At 30.7% G+C, this 19,867-nt stretch overlaps 1 protein-coding gene across 2 annotated transcripts in view; it reads right to left on the bottom strand.

The window, feature by feature from the left end:
* The window catches only part of LOC107453201 (uncharacterized), a 63,149-nt gene that overhangs the window by 39,059 nt on the left and 4,223 nt on the right, over positions 1–19,867 (bottom strand). For both annotated transcript variants that reach the window (XM_016069929.3, XM_071185915.1), the window contains exons 2-7: positions 14,798–14,913; positions 10,783–11,024; positions 9,747–9,867; positions 4,959–5,050; positions 3,707–3,843; positions 2,004–2,185 (exon numbers count right to left, since the gene is read on the bottom strand). In XM_016069929.3, the coding sequence (XP_015925415.2) occupies positions 2,004–2,185; positions 3,707–3,843; positions 4,959–5,050; positions 9,747–9,867; positions 10,783–11,024; positions 14,798–14,913 (890 nt within the window). The remainder of the gene's footprint in view (positions 1–2,003; positions 2,186–3,706; positions 3,844–4,958; positions 5,051–9,746; positions 9,868–10,782; positions 11,025–14,797; positions 14,914–19,867) is intronic.

The raw sequence follows: 19,867 nt of genomic DNA, 5'->3' as shown, positions 1-19,867 counted from the left end.
AACATTGAGTTGATGCTAAATTTATTTTCTCTTATTACTAATTTTTCTGCTTTTTGTTTGTCTGAAAAATTAAGAATTTAAGCAATTTTTTTTAATTATTATTTTGTATTGTTGATTTTCAATTACGAGATACGTTTAATTCTTTATGATGGAAAAAATTTATTATATATATAGCAGAGTAAGCCGCAGTAAGATATTCATTTTTATTAAATTGAATTATACATTTTATTATATATTTTATTTTTACTATTATATATTTCTGTATAATTAATTTCATCATAATATTGCATAATATACATTATATTTGTAGTATATTTTATTTCTTAGAACATTTTTCGTGTTTAAAATTCATATATGTTATTAATATATATTTTGTATTTTATTATATATTATACTATACTTATTAAAGCCATTTTTCGATTTTGAAATGATATAAATGATTCTAGTATTTAAATTTATTATTTAATTCCAAGTTTAAATTCATTGTAAAAAATGCTAAAAAACAAGTTAAAAAAATATTATTTTCTTATCACGCGAAAATGTTCTATGTGGACAGCGGTTAACCACCGAAACCACCACCAGGTGGGACAATGAATCAGAATTTTTTTTAAGCGTAAATTTCCCATTCTTAGACCCTATGCATCATAATTAGTTCCTCAATTTAAAAAAAAATGAAAATTTGTATTCGCGTGCCTCAAAGGTTTAATGCGGGCCAAACACAAACAGTGAATTTTTTTCAGTCACTTACTTCGCCCTATCATATGCTATTATCCCTTTCGTATCTCTAACTAACTAAATATATATTAAATTTAAAAACTGCTGTTTTCCCAGCAAAATGTCTCAAACAGGACAAACTATTCACTCAAAAGATAGAAATATCGTTAAAAATGGGGCGAAATATCTTCAAATGCATGAAATTATTACATATAATTATTACATTGGCCAAAATTATAACATAAAAGGATTAAAATAAAAATTTATATTAATAATAATTAACAACTCATAGCTATTGCCTGTAATATAAACTGAATAGTTATAATATGGGTCTTAAAATATTAGGTGAGAGCAAAACGCAATTCATTTACAGTACTCATAAATGTGACCATTTTACGTTATTTTTCCAGAAGTTATATATATATATATATATATATATATATAGGGTCNTAAAAGAAATATATATATATATATATTTCCGAAGGATTTGGGTTTTTCAAACCGAAATATATTTTATTTTATTACCATCATTAAATCCGACACAACTTTTTGGTTTTACGACAATTAAAGTTCAACTCCGTAGCCTGGTAATTTTTGACCAATCCAAAAGACAAGGAAACTCCTGGATCAATACCCCCAAAGGTACGATTTGATATGGGAACATGGAGTACTTTGTGACTCGACATATTTAACCTGCTTCTGTCACCATTCACTACACGGGGGTTAATCGGTTGGCGGGATCGAGCCCGCGAACTCTTGGACATGGGCCCAGAATAGTAGAAAAATATTAGAAAATAAGGTAACTTATTAGTACCATATGTTTTTTGAAGGATTTTCCCGGTTCTAAATTTATTTCGTTTAATTCGTTATGATATATAATGTTTAAAAAGAATGGTAACTTACTTGAAATATATATATTTTGAATTAAAATCTTAGGTTCTAAATTTATTGCCATTTATTCATTATCACATGTAATGTTCAGAAAAGTAAAGTAACTTACTAGAACTGTATATATCTTATCTAATATTCTAGACCTTAATTTTATTATCTTTAATTAAATTTCAGAACAGACTATTAGCAAATAAAGTTATTTACAAGAACTATATGTTTTTGTTTTATTTTCCCTGTTCAAAATTGTTTATTTTTATCATTATCAGCTATCATATCAGTTTTTAGAACAGTAAGGAAACGTGCTAGAACTATACGTATTTTGTGTAATCCTCTTTGCTTTAAATTTACTGACCTTAATTAAATTTCAGAAAAATATATTACAAAATAGAGTAACTTACTAGAATTATATGTATTTTATATGATTTTCCCGGCTCTAAATTTATTGCCTTTAATTCAATGTCAGAAACTGCAAATGGCGAATGTATGTCGAGAACTGCTCTTGGATTCTTTCTTGGATCAAACAATTCATCTTCTTCAACATTCAGAATGAATACCTGACGAGAGGCAACATTCAACACCCCTAGCAAAAGAAATAAATAGCAAATAGTTCCTTAATACTAACTCTTTTTTTAGAATGGAATGGCCATTGGTTTATGAACAGTTACCCCCGATGAGTGTAGGTAATACGTGTAGACTTTAAAATTATGTAAGGATGTATGAATGAAGGATAAGGTCTATAAACGACTTTCTATCCATATGTGCAAGCTCTGACTTTTAAATAAGTCACTCTATGAAAGATGGGATACCAATGAATGATTTATTCCTTATTTAAGCCTTTTATTTAAATTACAACGTTTACGTATTTTGAATGTTTTTTTTATAATTAATTTTATATTATTGTAATAAAATTAATAAAAAAATTTCTTCTTTTTATGGGTTTTATTATATAATTTTTCCGAAGAGATTTTTTTACTAGTTTTTCTCCTAGATGGCAGCCCTGATATGTTAATTGCTCAATTTTTTTTCGACCAAATACATTTTTTAATTTAATTTAATTTGATTTGAGCTATATGCACAACTTTAAAGATTTTTCTTCTTTGCGAAATTTGTTAACTGTTAAATTAGTATTTTACTTTTAAACCTAAGTCACATTTTGCTACACGCCGGTAAGTTTGGTTTGTGCTTTCTTTTTTTCATATATATATATATAATCAAAGATTTCAAATTATTATCTGAGCAATACATCCTTCAACGACGATGAAATTTCCGTAGTTTCGAAAAATGTATTTCTTACCGTATCAAATATAATGCATTAATATTTTAAAAAATTGTAATTCAAATACTTTGTCTGTCACTACACAAAAATAATTTAAATGCGCATGTAAAACATAGGATAAACATATGGTTTTGGTCTTAATATCTGATAAAATGCATAAGACTTCTGCTTGTTTTAAATCGTTGGAAAAATATTTCTCAAAGTTTTCAAATGTTAAACTATATATTGCCATGAATAAAAATTGTCATCTAAATACGTCCAATCATTTTCTGCAATTTAGAATGAACTGGATATAGAGGAATACAAATATACAGAGGAATACAAGAAATATAGAGAAATACAAGATTTTAGTAAAACATACAGTTGGTTGCCAAATAATCACTTTTTACGTTCTCCCAATTCTTTTGTGACAATTTAACAGGTTTTGGTATTTCTGAAATCGTATGCCTCATAAATGATTCGACAGTTTTTGAAAATGTTTTTACGTTTTTCCAAATTTATACATTAATTTGCACCCATTAATTAGATCATAATTAGTGTAAATAAATTTAACGTAAGTCTATCTCTTTTTAAATATTTTAATTAGTCGCAATTGAGTGTTTTAATATTTTTAATTTTTCGATGCATACTTTAAATTTAGATAATTTTAAATTTTTTTACCATTTCCGTTGAGTTTGATTTGCTTATTGTCGGCAGTGTTTATAAAGTGAATAGATTCTTCTGATAATTATGTGCTTTATCTTGATTGGTATATGATTTGCACATGATTTTTGCTTCATTTAATAACTTTTTACTTATATCTCATGTAATGAAAATTTAACTTACGTGGGAAAAATGTACCCATTTTTGCTCTTTCATTGCTGTTTTCTCTACTATAGAGCTTGAAACAAGGCACTAAATCAAAATCATTATGATGCTCCCATGTTTGCTCAAAGTAGTCAGATTCAGTTTTATTATCTAACCTAAAAAAAAGAGGGGACAATTACAAAATTATAATATTATCAAAATACTTCGTATTATAAAGTAAATTTAAAAATACGAATAATACTAAAATTGAAACAATATTCTGAAGTTTGAAAAAATAGATGAAGGAATCTAGGGGTCCTAAACACGAATCTAGTGATGTACTAGTGGTTTGATTATGAATATTTGGTAGTCTTTTTCAGGGGATCGCTTGAGGCGTTAAACATTTAGGTGGTAACGGGATATTGTTTCATTTCTGGTAAAAATGCTTGAAACTGCTGCCCCTGGTTAAGATTAATAAAAGAGGTTTATAAGAGAGCAGTTTTTTCTTCAGAAAGAAAATTAAACTGACCTTTAAAAAAAAGTAACATATTCTTTTTTCACGTAACTTTAATTTCACTTTAAAGGCTCATTTGGTTATTATTAATAATCGAAAGTTATGACTCTGTCTGAGGGATATCAGACAACGAACCCTTAATCTTCACATAAATGTAGAGAATACCAGGCAAGTATGTGACATGCGCAGTGAGTCAGCGGGATCTGATTTTTCATTTCTTTTGCTGTTATAGAAATGTGTGCGGTGTACCGCATTCCTTATACAGTTGTTTAGAAGATAAAATCCAATATCCGATGCTCTCTATTCTTGTAATATTATCGCATAACGCTTAAATTTAATTTAAGGTACAGTGCGCGAAAAAAAGAACCACCCTGAATTACTTTTGATCTAATGATCGGATTTTGTACGTCTTAGGACTCTATCTTTATGGTTCGAGGGCATGACCTGAAATTAGCTATTTAATTAGAACAAACAATATTTTAAGTAATGACATTAGACACAAAATCGCGCTTTCTCTGAAGAAACATACTCTTTTTCAACGGATTCGTATTTCTGAAATCCAAAATATGCCGTGGAAGGTGCTTGAAGTCCTTTGTGTTGCCTGGTTACCACCTTATATCCTATGTCACGAAGGCGAGCAACTTTACTCATGCCATACTGCCACAGATACTCTTCCCATCCATGCCCTGAGCGTGATTCGAACCTCCAACCGTTGGCTTCGCAGTCAACATTAAGAAAAACGACTTTGATTACAAACATTCAGAAAGCAATACTTGCCAAAAATAAGGTATGAAACTCTCAGTTTCGATTTGACCATATTTTTCAAGTTCTTCGAGTGTCATTCTTGAATAAATGTGATTTTTAGGCATCTATAAGAAAATTAAAATTTCATAGTTAGTTTTTTTTTTGGCATTCTCTCAGTTTTGTACAACCTTTAACATGAGATATTTTAAAATTCGTAGTAGAATTCTCACGGAATTGAAAAGGCTTAAATTGTGATAGAAAAATTAAGAAGTTGCGTGCCATCTTGTAAATTTCTTATCTAAACATACTTCAGTTTGCTACATCACGGAGATATCTAGCTCAGCGTTTCTCAACCTTTCAGTATTCGCGGCCCAGTTTTCGATCATAACTTTCATCGCGCCCCTCCCCCCACTTGCAGTAAAATGTATGCAACAATAATGTATGTTGAGTATTTTTAATTCTGTCCTTAAATTATTTTTAACTAACTACCAAAACAAAAGTAAAGTAAAAATCAGCAGCAATTGAGATTGCAGAAACTATGTTTGGAGTTAATTTTTCAAAACAATTACAGTCCATACCTCTTTCAAATGATACTGTTGCTCGTCGAATTGGTGATACAGCTGAAAATGTAGTGTCAGCTTTTCTCGATGTTGCGTGACAAAATGTTTTCAATAAACTTTGAAGCAAGAGATATTAATAAAGATGCTCATTTCATTGCCTATGTTTGATTTTGTGATAATATGTCAGTAGTAGAACTACTTTTCTGCAAATCAATAGAACTCAAAACAACAGCGCTAGCATTATTTGCTATTTTAAATGATGTTATGAATGATGCAAACACAGAATGCAAAAATTGCATCGGAATATGCACTGGAATATGCATCGGAATATGCTTGTTCAATATCCGGAAGGTTCGAAAGTATACAAGCACTAGTAAAACAAAAATCGCCTCAATGCGTCTGGACACATTGCATGATCCACAGAGAAGCTTTGGGTTCGAAAGAAATACGTCCTGGTTTAAATATTGTATTAACTGCGGTTGTAACCATTTCAAATTATATAAAAATGAGAACCCTGAGATCGAGAATCTTTTCTGCTCTTTGTAATGACATGGGTTCAGTACATTCAGAGTTACTATTTAAATGTGAGGCAAGATGTTTATCACGTGAGAAATTTTTGCAACGTGCTCATGAATTAAGAGAAGAAATCGTCATTTTCTTAGAAGATAACAGACCGGAAACCGGGAATTTACACTATTGTTTATTTGTGATGAAATTGAGATACTTGGTCGTCATATTCGAGAAATTAAATAACTTGAATCTTAAACTCCAAGGAGCAAATACACATATGTTGGATACGAGTGATGAAGTTAATGCTTTTTGTAGAAAATTAGAATTGTGGGGCAGAAATTTAAAGCAAAAAAACCTAACAATGTTTGCAAATGTGGATAATTGTACTAAAACTTATAAGGCTGAAGAAGAATATATGAAAGTTACGTTTGTAACCATTGAAAATCATTTAGCCATGCTGGCAAAGAATTTTAAAAAGTATTTTCCTGCTCATGACAAACTGCTAGCAAGTTACGAGTGGGTTAGGAATCCATTTCATAAGACTCCCGAAGGACTCTCAATTGATGAGGAAGAAAAATTCATAGACTTCACGACAAGTGGCGAAACTGAAATGCAATTTAGTAATAAATCACTATTTGAATTTTGGCAGGAGGAGGATTTTTCTGCACTGAAACAAAGGGCATTTCGCATTCTATTACCGTTTTCAATATCCTACCTTTGTGAAACTGGATTTTCTGCTGTGGCTTCTTTGAAGACAAAATATAGATCACGGCTAAATATAGAAACAGGACTGAGAGTGGCTATTTCTAATATTAAGCCTCACCTCAAAAAACTTTGCTCTGCAGGACAGACCCAAGGAAGTCACTAAAAATTATTAATTTTTTTTAAAAATTTAGTATGTTTGATTAAGTAAGGTGGGTAAGCCAAAGGTGGCCAGTGCTCCTAACGTAGCCCCCCCCCAAAATAAAATGAAATTTATTTTGAATCATAAGATGTCCCTTCTGCATTGTAAATCTTGTATCTGAGGTGCACGAGGCTGAATTGGAAGATATTTCCTTGAATGGCCTCCATTGTATGAAGTGATTTAATTATTTGCAGTTGTCGTTCTAATTTCCAGGTGAGAAGATAATGTGTTTAAATTCTTAGAACTTTGAGTTATAATATGTTTTCTGAAAGTTTATTTCTTTTTCTTTAACCACATTACTTTAATTCGAATTAATCTATCAGATTAATAGTTTTATGTCGTGCAAATGGTAAGAGAGACCTTATGTATGTTCCCAAGTGGCGCGACACTCGGGCCACCTTCGGAAGCAAACGTGAAATCTATAAAAGAGTTAATTATAAATCATTACGTAGCATATTATTTCTCAAAAAGGAATGCTTGAATTAAATGCCAATTGATTTATTTCATTTTAAGCAAATGTGGAACTTTGGTATTTTTTAAATTTTTATAATATTTTGACGTTCTCTGCACTTTAGTAGACTTTGCGATATTTTGTTTCAAGTTTTTTGTTTTGTTTGCATTTTAAAGTCATTTTTCAGGTATTTTTTTATTTTTGTGGTAGTTATGAGTGTTTTTGTGGTCGATTCTGGTATTTTCTTGCAAATTTGGGTATTTTTAGATTAGTTATGGGTTTAGTTAGTTAACTCTAGTATGGTTATTTAACTCTTACTTGTTGGCTAATCCTTCTGAAAAAATTAACTCAATAATTCTTGATTAATTCTAATGAGTTAACTCAAAAGAATCGCTAGTGACTTCACACAAGAACTATCAAAGTAAAATCAATAAACAAATTATACACTCTGAAAACAAATATCTTTTTTAAAGTCGGGAAACTTGTTCCTACCAGCAAGACACTTAAAGTGCCTTTTTAAAAGAAGTTTGCCAGTCCAAGTGTTTTTTCTAAAGATAATTTGAGTAAGTGAAAAAGTGATTTCAAAACATGGCTCACCTTTGGAACCTGTGCGAAACCTTAGGTGCAGAAGCTAAAATTTTAAAATTGTACTATAAAATAAATGAAATTTTATTTTACAATTAAAAGTATACGTGATATATATTAGAGATAGGTGTAAGATGTTACAGAAAAAATTCAGATACACAGACTTAATCAGAAAATTATAAAAAAATCCTTAAGGCCAAGCCACCCTTGGCTCCCCACCTTAAATTTTGATTTAATAAGTTGTTTCACTTTAATAAGTTATTAAATATGTCAAAATGTATTTTGTTTTCTATGTATATGTGCGCTTTCCTTTCATCCAGTTAATCAATTTTTTTAAATAATATTTTCTCTTGAATATTCTCGAGCCACCCCTCTGGTGTGCTCGCGCCCCCCTAGGGGGGCGCGCCCCACAGGTTGAGAATCGCTGATCTAGCTTATTACTCGCTCTGTGAAAATCCAAAGTTTGAAGGAGAAGAACTTCACAGGAACGTCAATGGATGTAAGGGTTTACATGAAAAGCCCGCATTGCTTTCGTTTTTGACATAAAAATGCACTTAAAAAGGAAAATTATGCATAAAAAAAGTTTAAAAAAAGTTATACTAAAGTTAAGGCAATAAACAACTGTACTTAAGTCCGATGATACCACCTAGGTACCACTGGTATCATAGGACCTCCCCCGGTGCACTTCTGGGCATAAAATGCGACCGAAGAACCCAGACTGTCCAGGCCAGATTTGCAAGTGGCCATCTTAAGTGCCTCACTTTTGAGGGAGGCAGAAAGATTTTCCCTACTTGCAAAAAATGTTGTGTTTAATCAGCTTCGTTGGAACACGTTCTGGTTTTCCTAAGAATTTCTAAGGTGGATCTTACATCAGATACCTTTTTGTTGCGAATTTTCTTGCGGTCAGAGGCATCATGGAGCCTATCTAGCATATGTCCGATAAACACTACTTTAAGAAATTTCACATTGTTTAAAATCATACTGATCTCGAAAGAACAGTCAACATAAAGAGGTGTTGTGAAACACTTTTTGGCGTCTGTTGATACTTAATTTCGAAGATGAACAATTATTAGTGATCCATTCACAAAACAAATGATTCCCAAGTATCTACCAGCAGGTGGACAGTAGAGTTAAGCGATACTATAACACTCTTGAATATAGTAAAAATTCTGTAACAACTGCCAGAAAGTTCCAAGCAGGAGAACGGAGCATTCTGGTGTAGGAAATGTTCACGCAAATCTGGACGCTCTCATAATTGTGGAAGGATCGATGGATCAACACTAGAATTTCCGAAATGTACGTGTGTGGCTCGCATAGCACTAAGATAAATTTACCGTTCTCTCCTAACCACCATACTTATCAGACTTAAACCCAATCGAGAATCTATGGGACCACTTCGAACCGGCTGTTCATGCTTCAGATTCTCTACAGCGTAAGTAAGCGTAGCTTACCAGAACACTGGAGTCGGCATGGCTCAGCAGCCAAGTAATCGTCCTGCTCAATTGGCTCTCTACTTGCACGTCTCGCAGTAGTCCACTCTGCTAAGATGGTTATTCTAACTTATTACGGGTGGTCACATTAATGTGATTATGTTGACTTTAGAAATGTGTCTAAGGATCAAAATATAAAATATGATTTCCTTTTTTTTTCTTCATACATATTTTGAAAACCATATTTCCTATTCAATCATTACTGCACGCTGATGAGTAAGATAAAAATTAGATTTAATTATTCAAATCTTTCAAAGGAAACTATGGAAAATGCTTCAGAGAAAACAGAAACTAGGGAAATTAATTAAAGTTTTAACCAACCAGAAACTGAGACATGTCTTCCTGTCTGCAATAATGAGGCATATCTAAACAGAACTGCTGAATATCTGCTGGCTTTTCACAGTTGTCGGGATTTTCATTACAATATGTGCTTCGGCGAATTCTACAATAAAAGAAATCATCATTTACAAATCTTAAAGCTTCTAAACTTCATGTATTATGCATTATTAATATATTCACAGATAATATTCGTCTTAAATACCTGTACCACTAAATTTTATTCTTGTTTTAAACAAATATTGTTCTTCATGTGAGCATTCATGATTTTCCTACAGGGAAATTGTAATATTTAAGCAAGCCTTGGTAAAAACATACTAAAATGATTTTTGATAAATTATTAAAAGATTTTTAAGGTGAATATCAAACATAGAAGAAAGAGTGCTTGACAAAAATTTCTGTGGAAACTTTAAAACATGGAAAATAAAAAAGATTAATGTAAAGAGAGAAAGAAAAATTATTAAAATAAAATATTTTTAAGAAAATTTTAAAAAAAAGTTTAGAAAAAGAAAAAAAATTAGATACATTTTTTTAATTTTTTTTTAAATATTTTATTTCACATATATATATATAAACTTTGCTGCTTATCTTTCAATTTATAAGTGTAAGAATTATCAGCAGAAAAGGCTTTACCCTGAATTAAGAAAATAAGAAGAAATTAAAAAAAATAAGAAGAAAATAAAAAGACATTATTTTTTAGGCACAAAAATTAGTTATAACCTATTTATCATATCACCTCGAATTCGGGTTCGTTATAATAAGCTTAAAATATTTCACAGAACACAATACCTCACTTGTCCAGATAGCAATGTGAAACAGTAACGATTGGCCCTGTTGACTCATGTTTTATCTGATTGGATTCAGTTCGGAAAAAAATTGAGAAATATTGGAAAAGAATTGGGAATAATGCCTTTTGTCTACACAGCAGAAGCATATAGGCTTCTTCTCATTTACCCTTCACACCATTCTATAGGTATAATAAGTATATAGGTCCGTAAAATAGAAGTATAATCATACTTACGGATTCAAATTGCAGAACGTTAGGGCAGGTACTACAAATTTTGGTGTTTCATTGATATCGATGTTTACAACTGTCGGATGACTATAAAATCGCACCATGAATTCCGAGACTTGATAGGAGAAACCTGTAACGCACAGTATAAAGCCTATACATTTCAGTATTGCAATTAGGTTTTTTCCTCCTTCCCTTACTTTGCTGTTTCTCCTTTTTATCTCAATATCTTTGGACATCATTGTAGAACTCTAACACAATGAAAAGAGCATTAATACGTTGCATAAAAGAAAAAAAAATAATAAAGCTGAAATTCTTGTAATCAGTGAAATAATCAGCAGTTGCTAAGAATAGCAATTAAATAGTTGAATTAAAATACTAATCAAATTATTAGATAAATCCGTATCATTAATGTACAATGCTAAAAAAAAGGGACCATTCTGGAAAACTTTTGATCTAATGATCGGATCTTCACGTTCTAGGACTCAATCTTAATGGCTCAACAGGAAGATCTCAAATATGCTAATAAGTAAGTGCAGATAATAAACTAAATTACGAATTCAGAGACTAAAACGCACTTTCTCAGAATAAACACACCTTTTTTCAACTGATTTGTATTTTTATCTCCCAAAATATAGGTCGTAGCCGTAATCTGGGAAATATAGTTCTGATAGTTTGCTCAGGAGAACGGGCCAAAGTTTTAACCCCTTAATATTAATTTTCCTTTTTGCGTTTTTCGGCTATATCCTGAAAACTTTTTAAGTGAATTAGAAAATTTCAGCTTCCACTTATAAAATTCGTTTGCTCAAAAATAATTCCATTCAAAAAATTACCTTTATTTAGTATTTCGTATTTTTTAATCATTTTATTTAATAGTGTTCGAAAAAATTTGGAATTCTAAGCTGTAGATTTTTTGGCATAATTTTAAAGAAGATAATTTTATATTGCGAAATACAAAATTTGAGCGAAATCGGTCGAACAGTTACTGCGAAATCAATTTTTAAATATTTGAATTATTTGAAATTCAATCAATTTTGCCATGTAATTTTATATTCATTTAAATGATGTAAAGACACTTGTGTACATTAATATTCAAAGTGTTTTCTACCATAACAAAGTAAAATAAAAAATTTATTTTGCATGAATTTATCTTTAGATAAACGTAATTTAGAAGTATTAGAAAAGTTCTTGACATAAGCGAAATACGCAAAAAGGAAAACCAACATTAATAATGTGTTCCAAACTTTGGATAACTCTCTTGATCAAACTTTGGGGACTATATTTCTCAGATTGCGGCGACTATGTTTCGAGCGTCAGAAATCCTAATCCATCGAAAATAAGGTATTCAGAGAAAGAGATAAGGTATTCAGATTTCGTTACTTAAAATATCTTCAGCGCTTATTAATTAGCATACTTGACATCAGCTCCTCTAGCTATTAAGATGGAGTCCTAGAACGTGAAGATACAATAATTAGATCAAAAGTTATTCAGGGTGTCCAGTTTTATTGTCACTGTGCATTACAAACATACAGACTCCACAGCTCTAAATGAAAGACACATGCAGACACAATTAATAAAGTTAAATGTTTCCATCGGCCCAGAGAGTCTGATTTTCAGGGCGCTGAACTCACGATTTCTAATCCAGCCAGCAAAAGACTCCCCGTGTAATAAATGGTGACTGGTACACGTTAAATCAGTCGTGTCACATAGTCCTCCATGTTCCAATAACAAAATATACCTCTGCAGGTACTGAATTCGAGATTTATCATTCTCTAGTTCACGACTAAATATCCTCGATCTGTGGATGAATGGTTGTATAAATGGGTTCGCTCTATAAACGGGTATGACGTATTCATGTGACAGAGGTCGAATTCTTGGCTAGATGGCTATACTGAAAAACAAAAACAATCACAACTCTTGCTTTTTTTTCTCCAACAACAACACCGAATGTTCCCATTTTCTTATCTCTAAATGATGGCTTTAACTAATTAAATTGAGCATAATGTTTTTTAGAAGTTTATGTCATTAAAAATAAACCGTTTTCAGTATCGTTTTGCATGATGTTGTTGCTCAAGGCCTTATCATGAAAGTTTAAATTTATCACAACTGAGCAATTTTCTCCGATACTTATCATTTTCTGTTTTGAGGCTCTGTGGAAACATGCTTTTAAAACACAACTATTTACAGAAACAACATGTTTTATTAAGATTGGAATACAAATTCAGTGACAGAGCACCAAGCCACATGCCATTCACTATAATCACTGAGTTAGTAAAAAATACTTTTGGCCATTACTAAATAAATCTGAAGTTTTATTTGGTAATGGCTAATGCTAAACTTATACGAAAAATGATTTCTTAAGCATCTATCCTGAATAAACTAATTAAAATTTTAAACGAATTTTTGGAGTGGTGTTGAAATTTCGTCTTGTAGTCTATGTCGATTCGACATAGCGTTCTGGCACAAGAAGGGGCATAAATACTGAATAAACATACAAAAAAAAAGAAGAAATTTAAACAGTTAAAGACTTGTATTTTTTTATCAAAAATTTAGGAACGAGGTATCAAACTACAATGAAATTTCTATTGTTTTCAATGTTTTTATTGCATCTTTATCGAAAAAAAAATTAACTTGATCAGCCTAAATACTTAAACAAAATTGTTTACACTGGTGAACTTTAAATTTGAAGTCAATAAATAAATACGTACGAATTATTTGCAAATCTTATTTTGTGATGTTTTTAAATTAAATTAATAAATTTAAAACTAAAGCACGGAATACAATTATTTGCACTGCTGTAAAACAAATTGTGTCAAACTCAAAAATATATAAATGAATAAATACTTAAATATTAGTTAATGTGTACTTGCACTTTAAGAAGAAGAAGAAGAAGATCACTGATACCCACACGTGTAACTGGTCAAACACAGCTTCGTAAAACGAATATTTCATCGCATGCTCTGCAGATAAATTGCAGAATTTTTTCATGGTATTGCAGAATAATAGTGTTGTTTATGCGACTGGAGTTAACAATAGAAATGAAAATATGGTAAAACATGGTTAGAAGTTTTTTATGGGAAAAATAAAAATCTTCTTATACGGCATAACTTTTTACGTTAGAAGGCATAAATTGTTCAATGTGTAAACTATAAGACTGATATGCAAAATCGCATATTTATTGTTCGCATATTGTGTTATACTTAATGAAATTTAAATTAGATATCAACATTAACCATCTTAAAATTTAAGAAAGAATGTACGCATAAAACTAATTAAGTAAAAATCTTTTTTTTTATTCTGAAGCTATGAAATTCCTTTTCTAAAAAATTCAAATTTCGCTTAAAATTACCCAAAGCTATTTCCTGGATTCCAGAGAATTTTGCCACAATTTGTATTTTATGAATTTTTCCATAATTTGGTAAAAATCGGCTGTGTCAGATAAGTTTTTAATCACAAAAAAAATAAATTTTTAGTCACCTAATTTCGTTAAATGGGTAGTTAAGCATTGTTATTTTAGGGTACTATTTAGAATATTACTTTGCAAATTATATCAAAACTGTAGTGGTCGAACATTAAATGAGTAAAAATAAATAAACAACATGCCAAAACAAATTTTAATTTATAACTGTTATTTTATTTTTCTTATTTTAATTTTACTTTATAAAAAATTTTAAGCAAAAGCTGGTGGATTAATGATAAATATGGTAGTAAAAAATGGCAGTTATTACAACACACGAACTTGGAACAGATTTGAGGAAAAGAGATTGACAATCTGAGAAAAAAAATTAACTAATTTTGAATATCAAAATTATTAAAAGCTAAGGATTTGCGCCCAAACGCACTCTATAGGACTGAAAATTAAAACTAAGAATAAATTTGAAATAAAGAAAGGAAAATAGTACTTAACGTTTTTGACACAACAACGATAATATAAACAAATTAAAATGTAAAACTTATTAAACGTGAATCATTGAAATAGGATTAATATATAAAGAATATGAAATGGAATATTTCAGAAAACTACCTTTGATAAAATGATGTTCTTTGTTACTTTTGTCTCCGTTTCTTCTACGTTGCTGTCTCCAAATTTCAAAACATTCTTCTTTGGCAAGAACGTTCTCTCATAGCTCAAAATAGTGTCTATAAAAGTGATTCAGTGTAAACCATTTAATCAACATATTTTCCCAAAAACTACAATATTACTTCAAGCGATAAAAAGAAAATATTGAAATCTAGATGAATATACAGAAGAGGCAACAAAATCAACTAATGTAACAAAATGCATTAGTTGAATTAACTGAAAGCGTACGTGTTGAAATTCCCATCAGTAATCGTGATAAAAAATTCTGTCCCAAAGGAGAGATAAAGTTGAAAAAGTATTATTCGATCATCGTTCGTTAACCTTTAATGACATCAAAAGTATTCATTAATATAAGATTTCAAAAACTACGAGTAAATATGAGAGCACGAAACTTCTCGTGACCTGCCTACGCATTTAAAATTTAATTACACATGGGAGTGGCCTTAGGCGGTAAGCGCACCTTTAAATTACAGTTTAATATTATCCACACGTTTTTATATGTATTGTAAATGTTCTGACATTTATTCAGTTTGCATGAAGTTCAGGGCCCAACATTTGATGTTTCGTTAACAATGACCTCTTAAGACAATATGCGTCTTATTTCTTGGCAAATTAACTTCACGATAACAAATTCAAAATTAAGATTTTTGGCTTAGGTGAATATTCAAAAACGGATAATGTACTTATTAATTTTTGTTTGCAAATTAACATTTTAGTAACTATAACACAATCACGTAATCCATTTAGCTTGAAAATTGTACATTTATAGAACAAAAAATAAAACTTATTTATTCATTTTAAATTCTTGGTAACTAATATATATTCAGACAAGACTTCGGGCATAAAAAATGAATATTTTTTAAATAACAAGAAAATTACAAGTTTTATTTCCCTTTTTAATTTATTTTCGAATATTTAACTTCTCGGTGACAGATTAGCAACCATGTAAGAATTTCAGCTTAAGAAGGAAATAACCTTATATACAAGATCAGATAAGTAAAATTTTATTTTATATTATTTATTTATTGTTACATTTTATTTTTTTATTTCTTATCCCATATTAATTTTATGATACATTTAATAGTACATTCCTAGTCATAATTGTTTTTAAAATTCCCTCTAGTGAATACCATGTCTCTCCACTTCTCTGGTACGTAGAGCGTGGTAGGAAGAAGGCGACCGCTCTGCAGACTCAACTGTTGGGACCAGAATGTGGCTTCAACTCCCATTTTGAGGGTAAGGAACCCAAAAAAAGCTATACTTGTGCAGAGAAAAGGTACGTTGTGTCTTATTTTGTAACTTAAAATATCGCCTGCACTAACTGATTAGAAAATTTAAGGTCACCCTCTCGATCTAATAAAACTAATTCTTAGCACATGAAAATCCGAACATCTGATCAAAAGTTATTCTGAGTGTTTTTGTTTTATTTTATTTTGCGCTCTGTTCACATTTGAAAAAACATAAAAGTTTTAACACCTTTCATGTGGATGTTCACTTGGATTACACTAAAGTAGAATCTGACACTAATCCACTGTAAAGCTAGCATACAAATTTTTTTTTTTTGTTGTAAGCAGAGAAAAATTACTTTCTGGTACTTATTCGCCTAACTTTTGTCCTAAGATGGAAATGCTTTAAAGATTTTGTATTGAGATGAAAATGCTATAAATATTTAGTATTCAGATGAAAATTCTACAAAGATTCTATTTTCAAATGGAAATGTTATATTTTTTAAATAAAATTTCTTGGGCAAAAATACTTAACTGTAACTTAAGAAAATTAGTTTTTTGGCACTGGCCTGGAAAACCTGAATCCAGTAGGTGGTAGGGCTGATTAGACTGTTCATAAATTTGCCTGAAAAGAATATTCAGTATCACTAATATGAACTTAATAGTTAACTTGAAAGTTTGAACTGCTCTATGTTAATTTTTTGTTTATTACGCAACTTTGAAGACGCATTTTTGAGTTTCCATTTCTCATGAACTATTCGACTTATTATCTTTAGTTTTTTCATTTTTTTTAGTTAAAATTACTTTGATTTTATTGGAGCAAACATTTGTATATTTCAATTCAATTGTTTTCAACCATTAGTAAATAAAGATACAGGAAATAATAATACGTTGTAAAAATAATTTTTTGCTTTTTATGCTTTACAATTGTCTGGTAAAAGTGATTAATTTGCTTCTTATTCTGTATGTAGAGAGCTTCCTATTATGCTTAATTATTTACAATATCTGCGTTTGCTTCTTATTCTCTTAAAGAGCGCTCTCTAGAATTTTAAGAACAGATCTATGATACCTGTAATTAACTTAAATAATTTAAAAATCAAATCTCTCTTGGTCTCCCTGAACGAAATAAAAGTTCTCAAAACTATTAATTATAGTTTTAAGTTTCAACATATATTATTATAAATATTTGTATAATAATTGGAGGCGTTGTCTCATCACATTCTGAATTTGGGCTAGTATTCAGAAAAATGACGTTCTGAAGTCAAAGCACAAGCACATACTTAGGTCAGCACGAATGCTTGCTTATGGATTCAGATGTAAGTACGAGACCTTATTAATTTAAGTAAAAGGTGCATAGATGACTATCGGTTGCTTTGATCTATCAAATACAATCCACAGCAAAAAATGTCTGGAATAATTATTAAATTTTGACGCAGACGATAAAATATGAAACTATACTATCATATTTGATACACGAGAAGAATCTTTTTAAACAGAAAAATTATTAGAGAGAGATCAAAACATATAAATATTTTGTTTCCTTTATTGTGCAGTGTAATATATTTTGTGTATTTTAAATATATTAATAATATATTTTAGATAAAACATATTAGAAATATACTTTCTGTTCAGAACTGAACATTCGTTCTTCGCTCGGAATAAATAACAAAAAGAAAAAATTTGAAGCAAATCAAACAATGAATCAAAGTCAAACACAAAACCTAAAGATATACACCGATCCAATTAATAAAGCTAAAATAGTATAATTATTTTTTTGCTTATTATCGTTTGCTGTCCTTCCCGGTGGTTTTACTTTATTAAATTAATCAAAACACTTTTTTTTGTAGTTCATGCCATCAAAATAAAGTTTAACTGCATTCAGCCATACTTGGTATGTTGCTAATGCTACCGGCCAACTCATAATAATCTAAATTTAATTCTATCGAGCAATTTTCTACAGTACACATATCATTCTAAGAACCGTAAGATAATTATTTCCTCAAAATCGATATTAAAACTACTTCATATTAGTGAAGTTTTAATTACTAAATATTATCAATATCGTACTTTATTTGTTATCTACTACATAACCTTTCAACGTTGTTTGAAAAAGTATAGTACAAGCAAAGTTACAGATTTCAAAATAATTATCGGTAAAAAAATTCTAACACACGAAACCCTAATTTTCTGCGAAACACCATTTGGAACCTGCTGCTTTAAAGCATCGAGCCTCCAGTAGGTTACTTCTATGACCAAGTTCTATAAGAATATAGTCGATTTGGTTGCATGCTTTGCTTTAAAATTGTACCCCCAATTTTTAGTTTCTGTGCAATAGTAAATTTGGCTAAAACTTCCCTATACTCATTTGTTACTTGATGTAAGCTTTGTTCGAGAATATTTGGTGATTTTATTACATCTGAATATCACATTCGATATTATCACTCAACTATTATAACTTTGTCTTCTTTTCGCATTCAGCAGCGGACAGATCGTAGAGACACGGCTCACAGTAGAACACTGAAGTCGAGCATCACTGGCTTCAGTCCGTAAGCGGGTGGGGGACCATTTTGATCAGCCTGCGTGGAGACCCAGGGTGCGCGGTATCAATCCTCGTTAAACCGTTCTACTGCAAAGTGCTCGACTACTCGAGCTACCAAAGCTGGGGAACCAAACCCTCTGTAGAGCATGAAAACTGCGACGGCATGTCTTCAGATCATCCCCAAGGATGTATCCCAGTCTGTCGCCAATAGCCCATTGTGCAACTTTAGTGCGAGGGAAATAAAGTACCTACCTTCCTTTGTATTTAAAAATGAACATTCTATTTAAAATTAAAAATTCTTTACTCAAATTTTCGTGACTGAATATATTTATTTCGAAATATTAAGAATATTGGTGAATATTATCTTATTGGAATATATTTTTGTCTTAATCTTACTGTCACTTTTTCAATTTTTAAGGACCGTACGAACACTTTTTACTTTTTTTTCCACTAATTCAAGCAATTTTATATGTACTTAATTCATAAATTTGTAGTAGTAGAAGAAATCATTTGAAATTAAATTTATAAATTGATGTATAAAATAGAGTATCAAAGACGAAAAATCTGCAATAATGCCCTATATCTGCCCTAATGTCAGCAAGGATATGAATTTTTCGCAGTTGGAATACAAAGTTAGCAATCAATTATTCCATTTTTGACTGTTTTGTACTTCTATGAACCAATTAATTTAAAGAAAATAATAAACTTTGGCTCTTCAGATTAGCTATATCCTCTTAATGATGAACATGGAATTGTTTGAAAACCAATAAAATGAACAGAACGATATTTCGTCTGACTATTACTGGGGGGGGGACTTTATACCTTTTTAGGTTCAAGTCAATTTTCTTATTATATATCTATAATGAGGTGAAAAATTTGAAGGTATTCAAACCCCGCTACAGTGAACACGGTTTATAGTGAACTCCTGGATATAGTGGACGAAATGTTCGGTCCCGTGCCTTACTATACACGTATAATCAGGGCTCGAAAAACAGCCCGTCCTCGACGGTCAAAAATTCTCCGCGGACAACGAATTTCTCGAATCCGACGTCCGCGCGGACGGCCATTTTCCCGTTAATGTTCGTGATACATTTTCAATTTTTGTTATCTTACAAGAGTCTTGTAAGTTACAAGGCAGCAAAATGACCCACAATACAGCAACATACTGCGCATATATTGATGTTTTCTCTGTCTGGGAGTACTGCAGCGGTTGAAAGGGGCTTTGCAGCAATAAACTTACAAAAAAAC

Source organism: Parasteatoda tepidariorum, chromosome 9, assembly GCF_043381705.1.
Source record: "Parasteatoda tepidariorum isolate YZ-2023 chromosome 9, CAS_Ptep_4.0, whole genome shotgun sequence".
Lineage (NCBI taxonomy): Eukaryota > Metazoa > Arthropoda > Arachnida > Araneae > Theridiidae > Parasteatoda > Parasteatoda tepidariorum.
The sequence above is the reverse complement of the archived record's forward strand: the minus strand, read 5'-3'. Positions and strand labels throughout refer to the sequence as shown.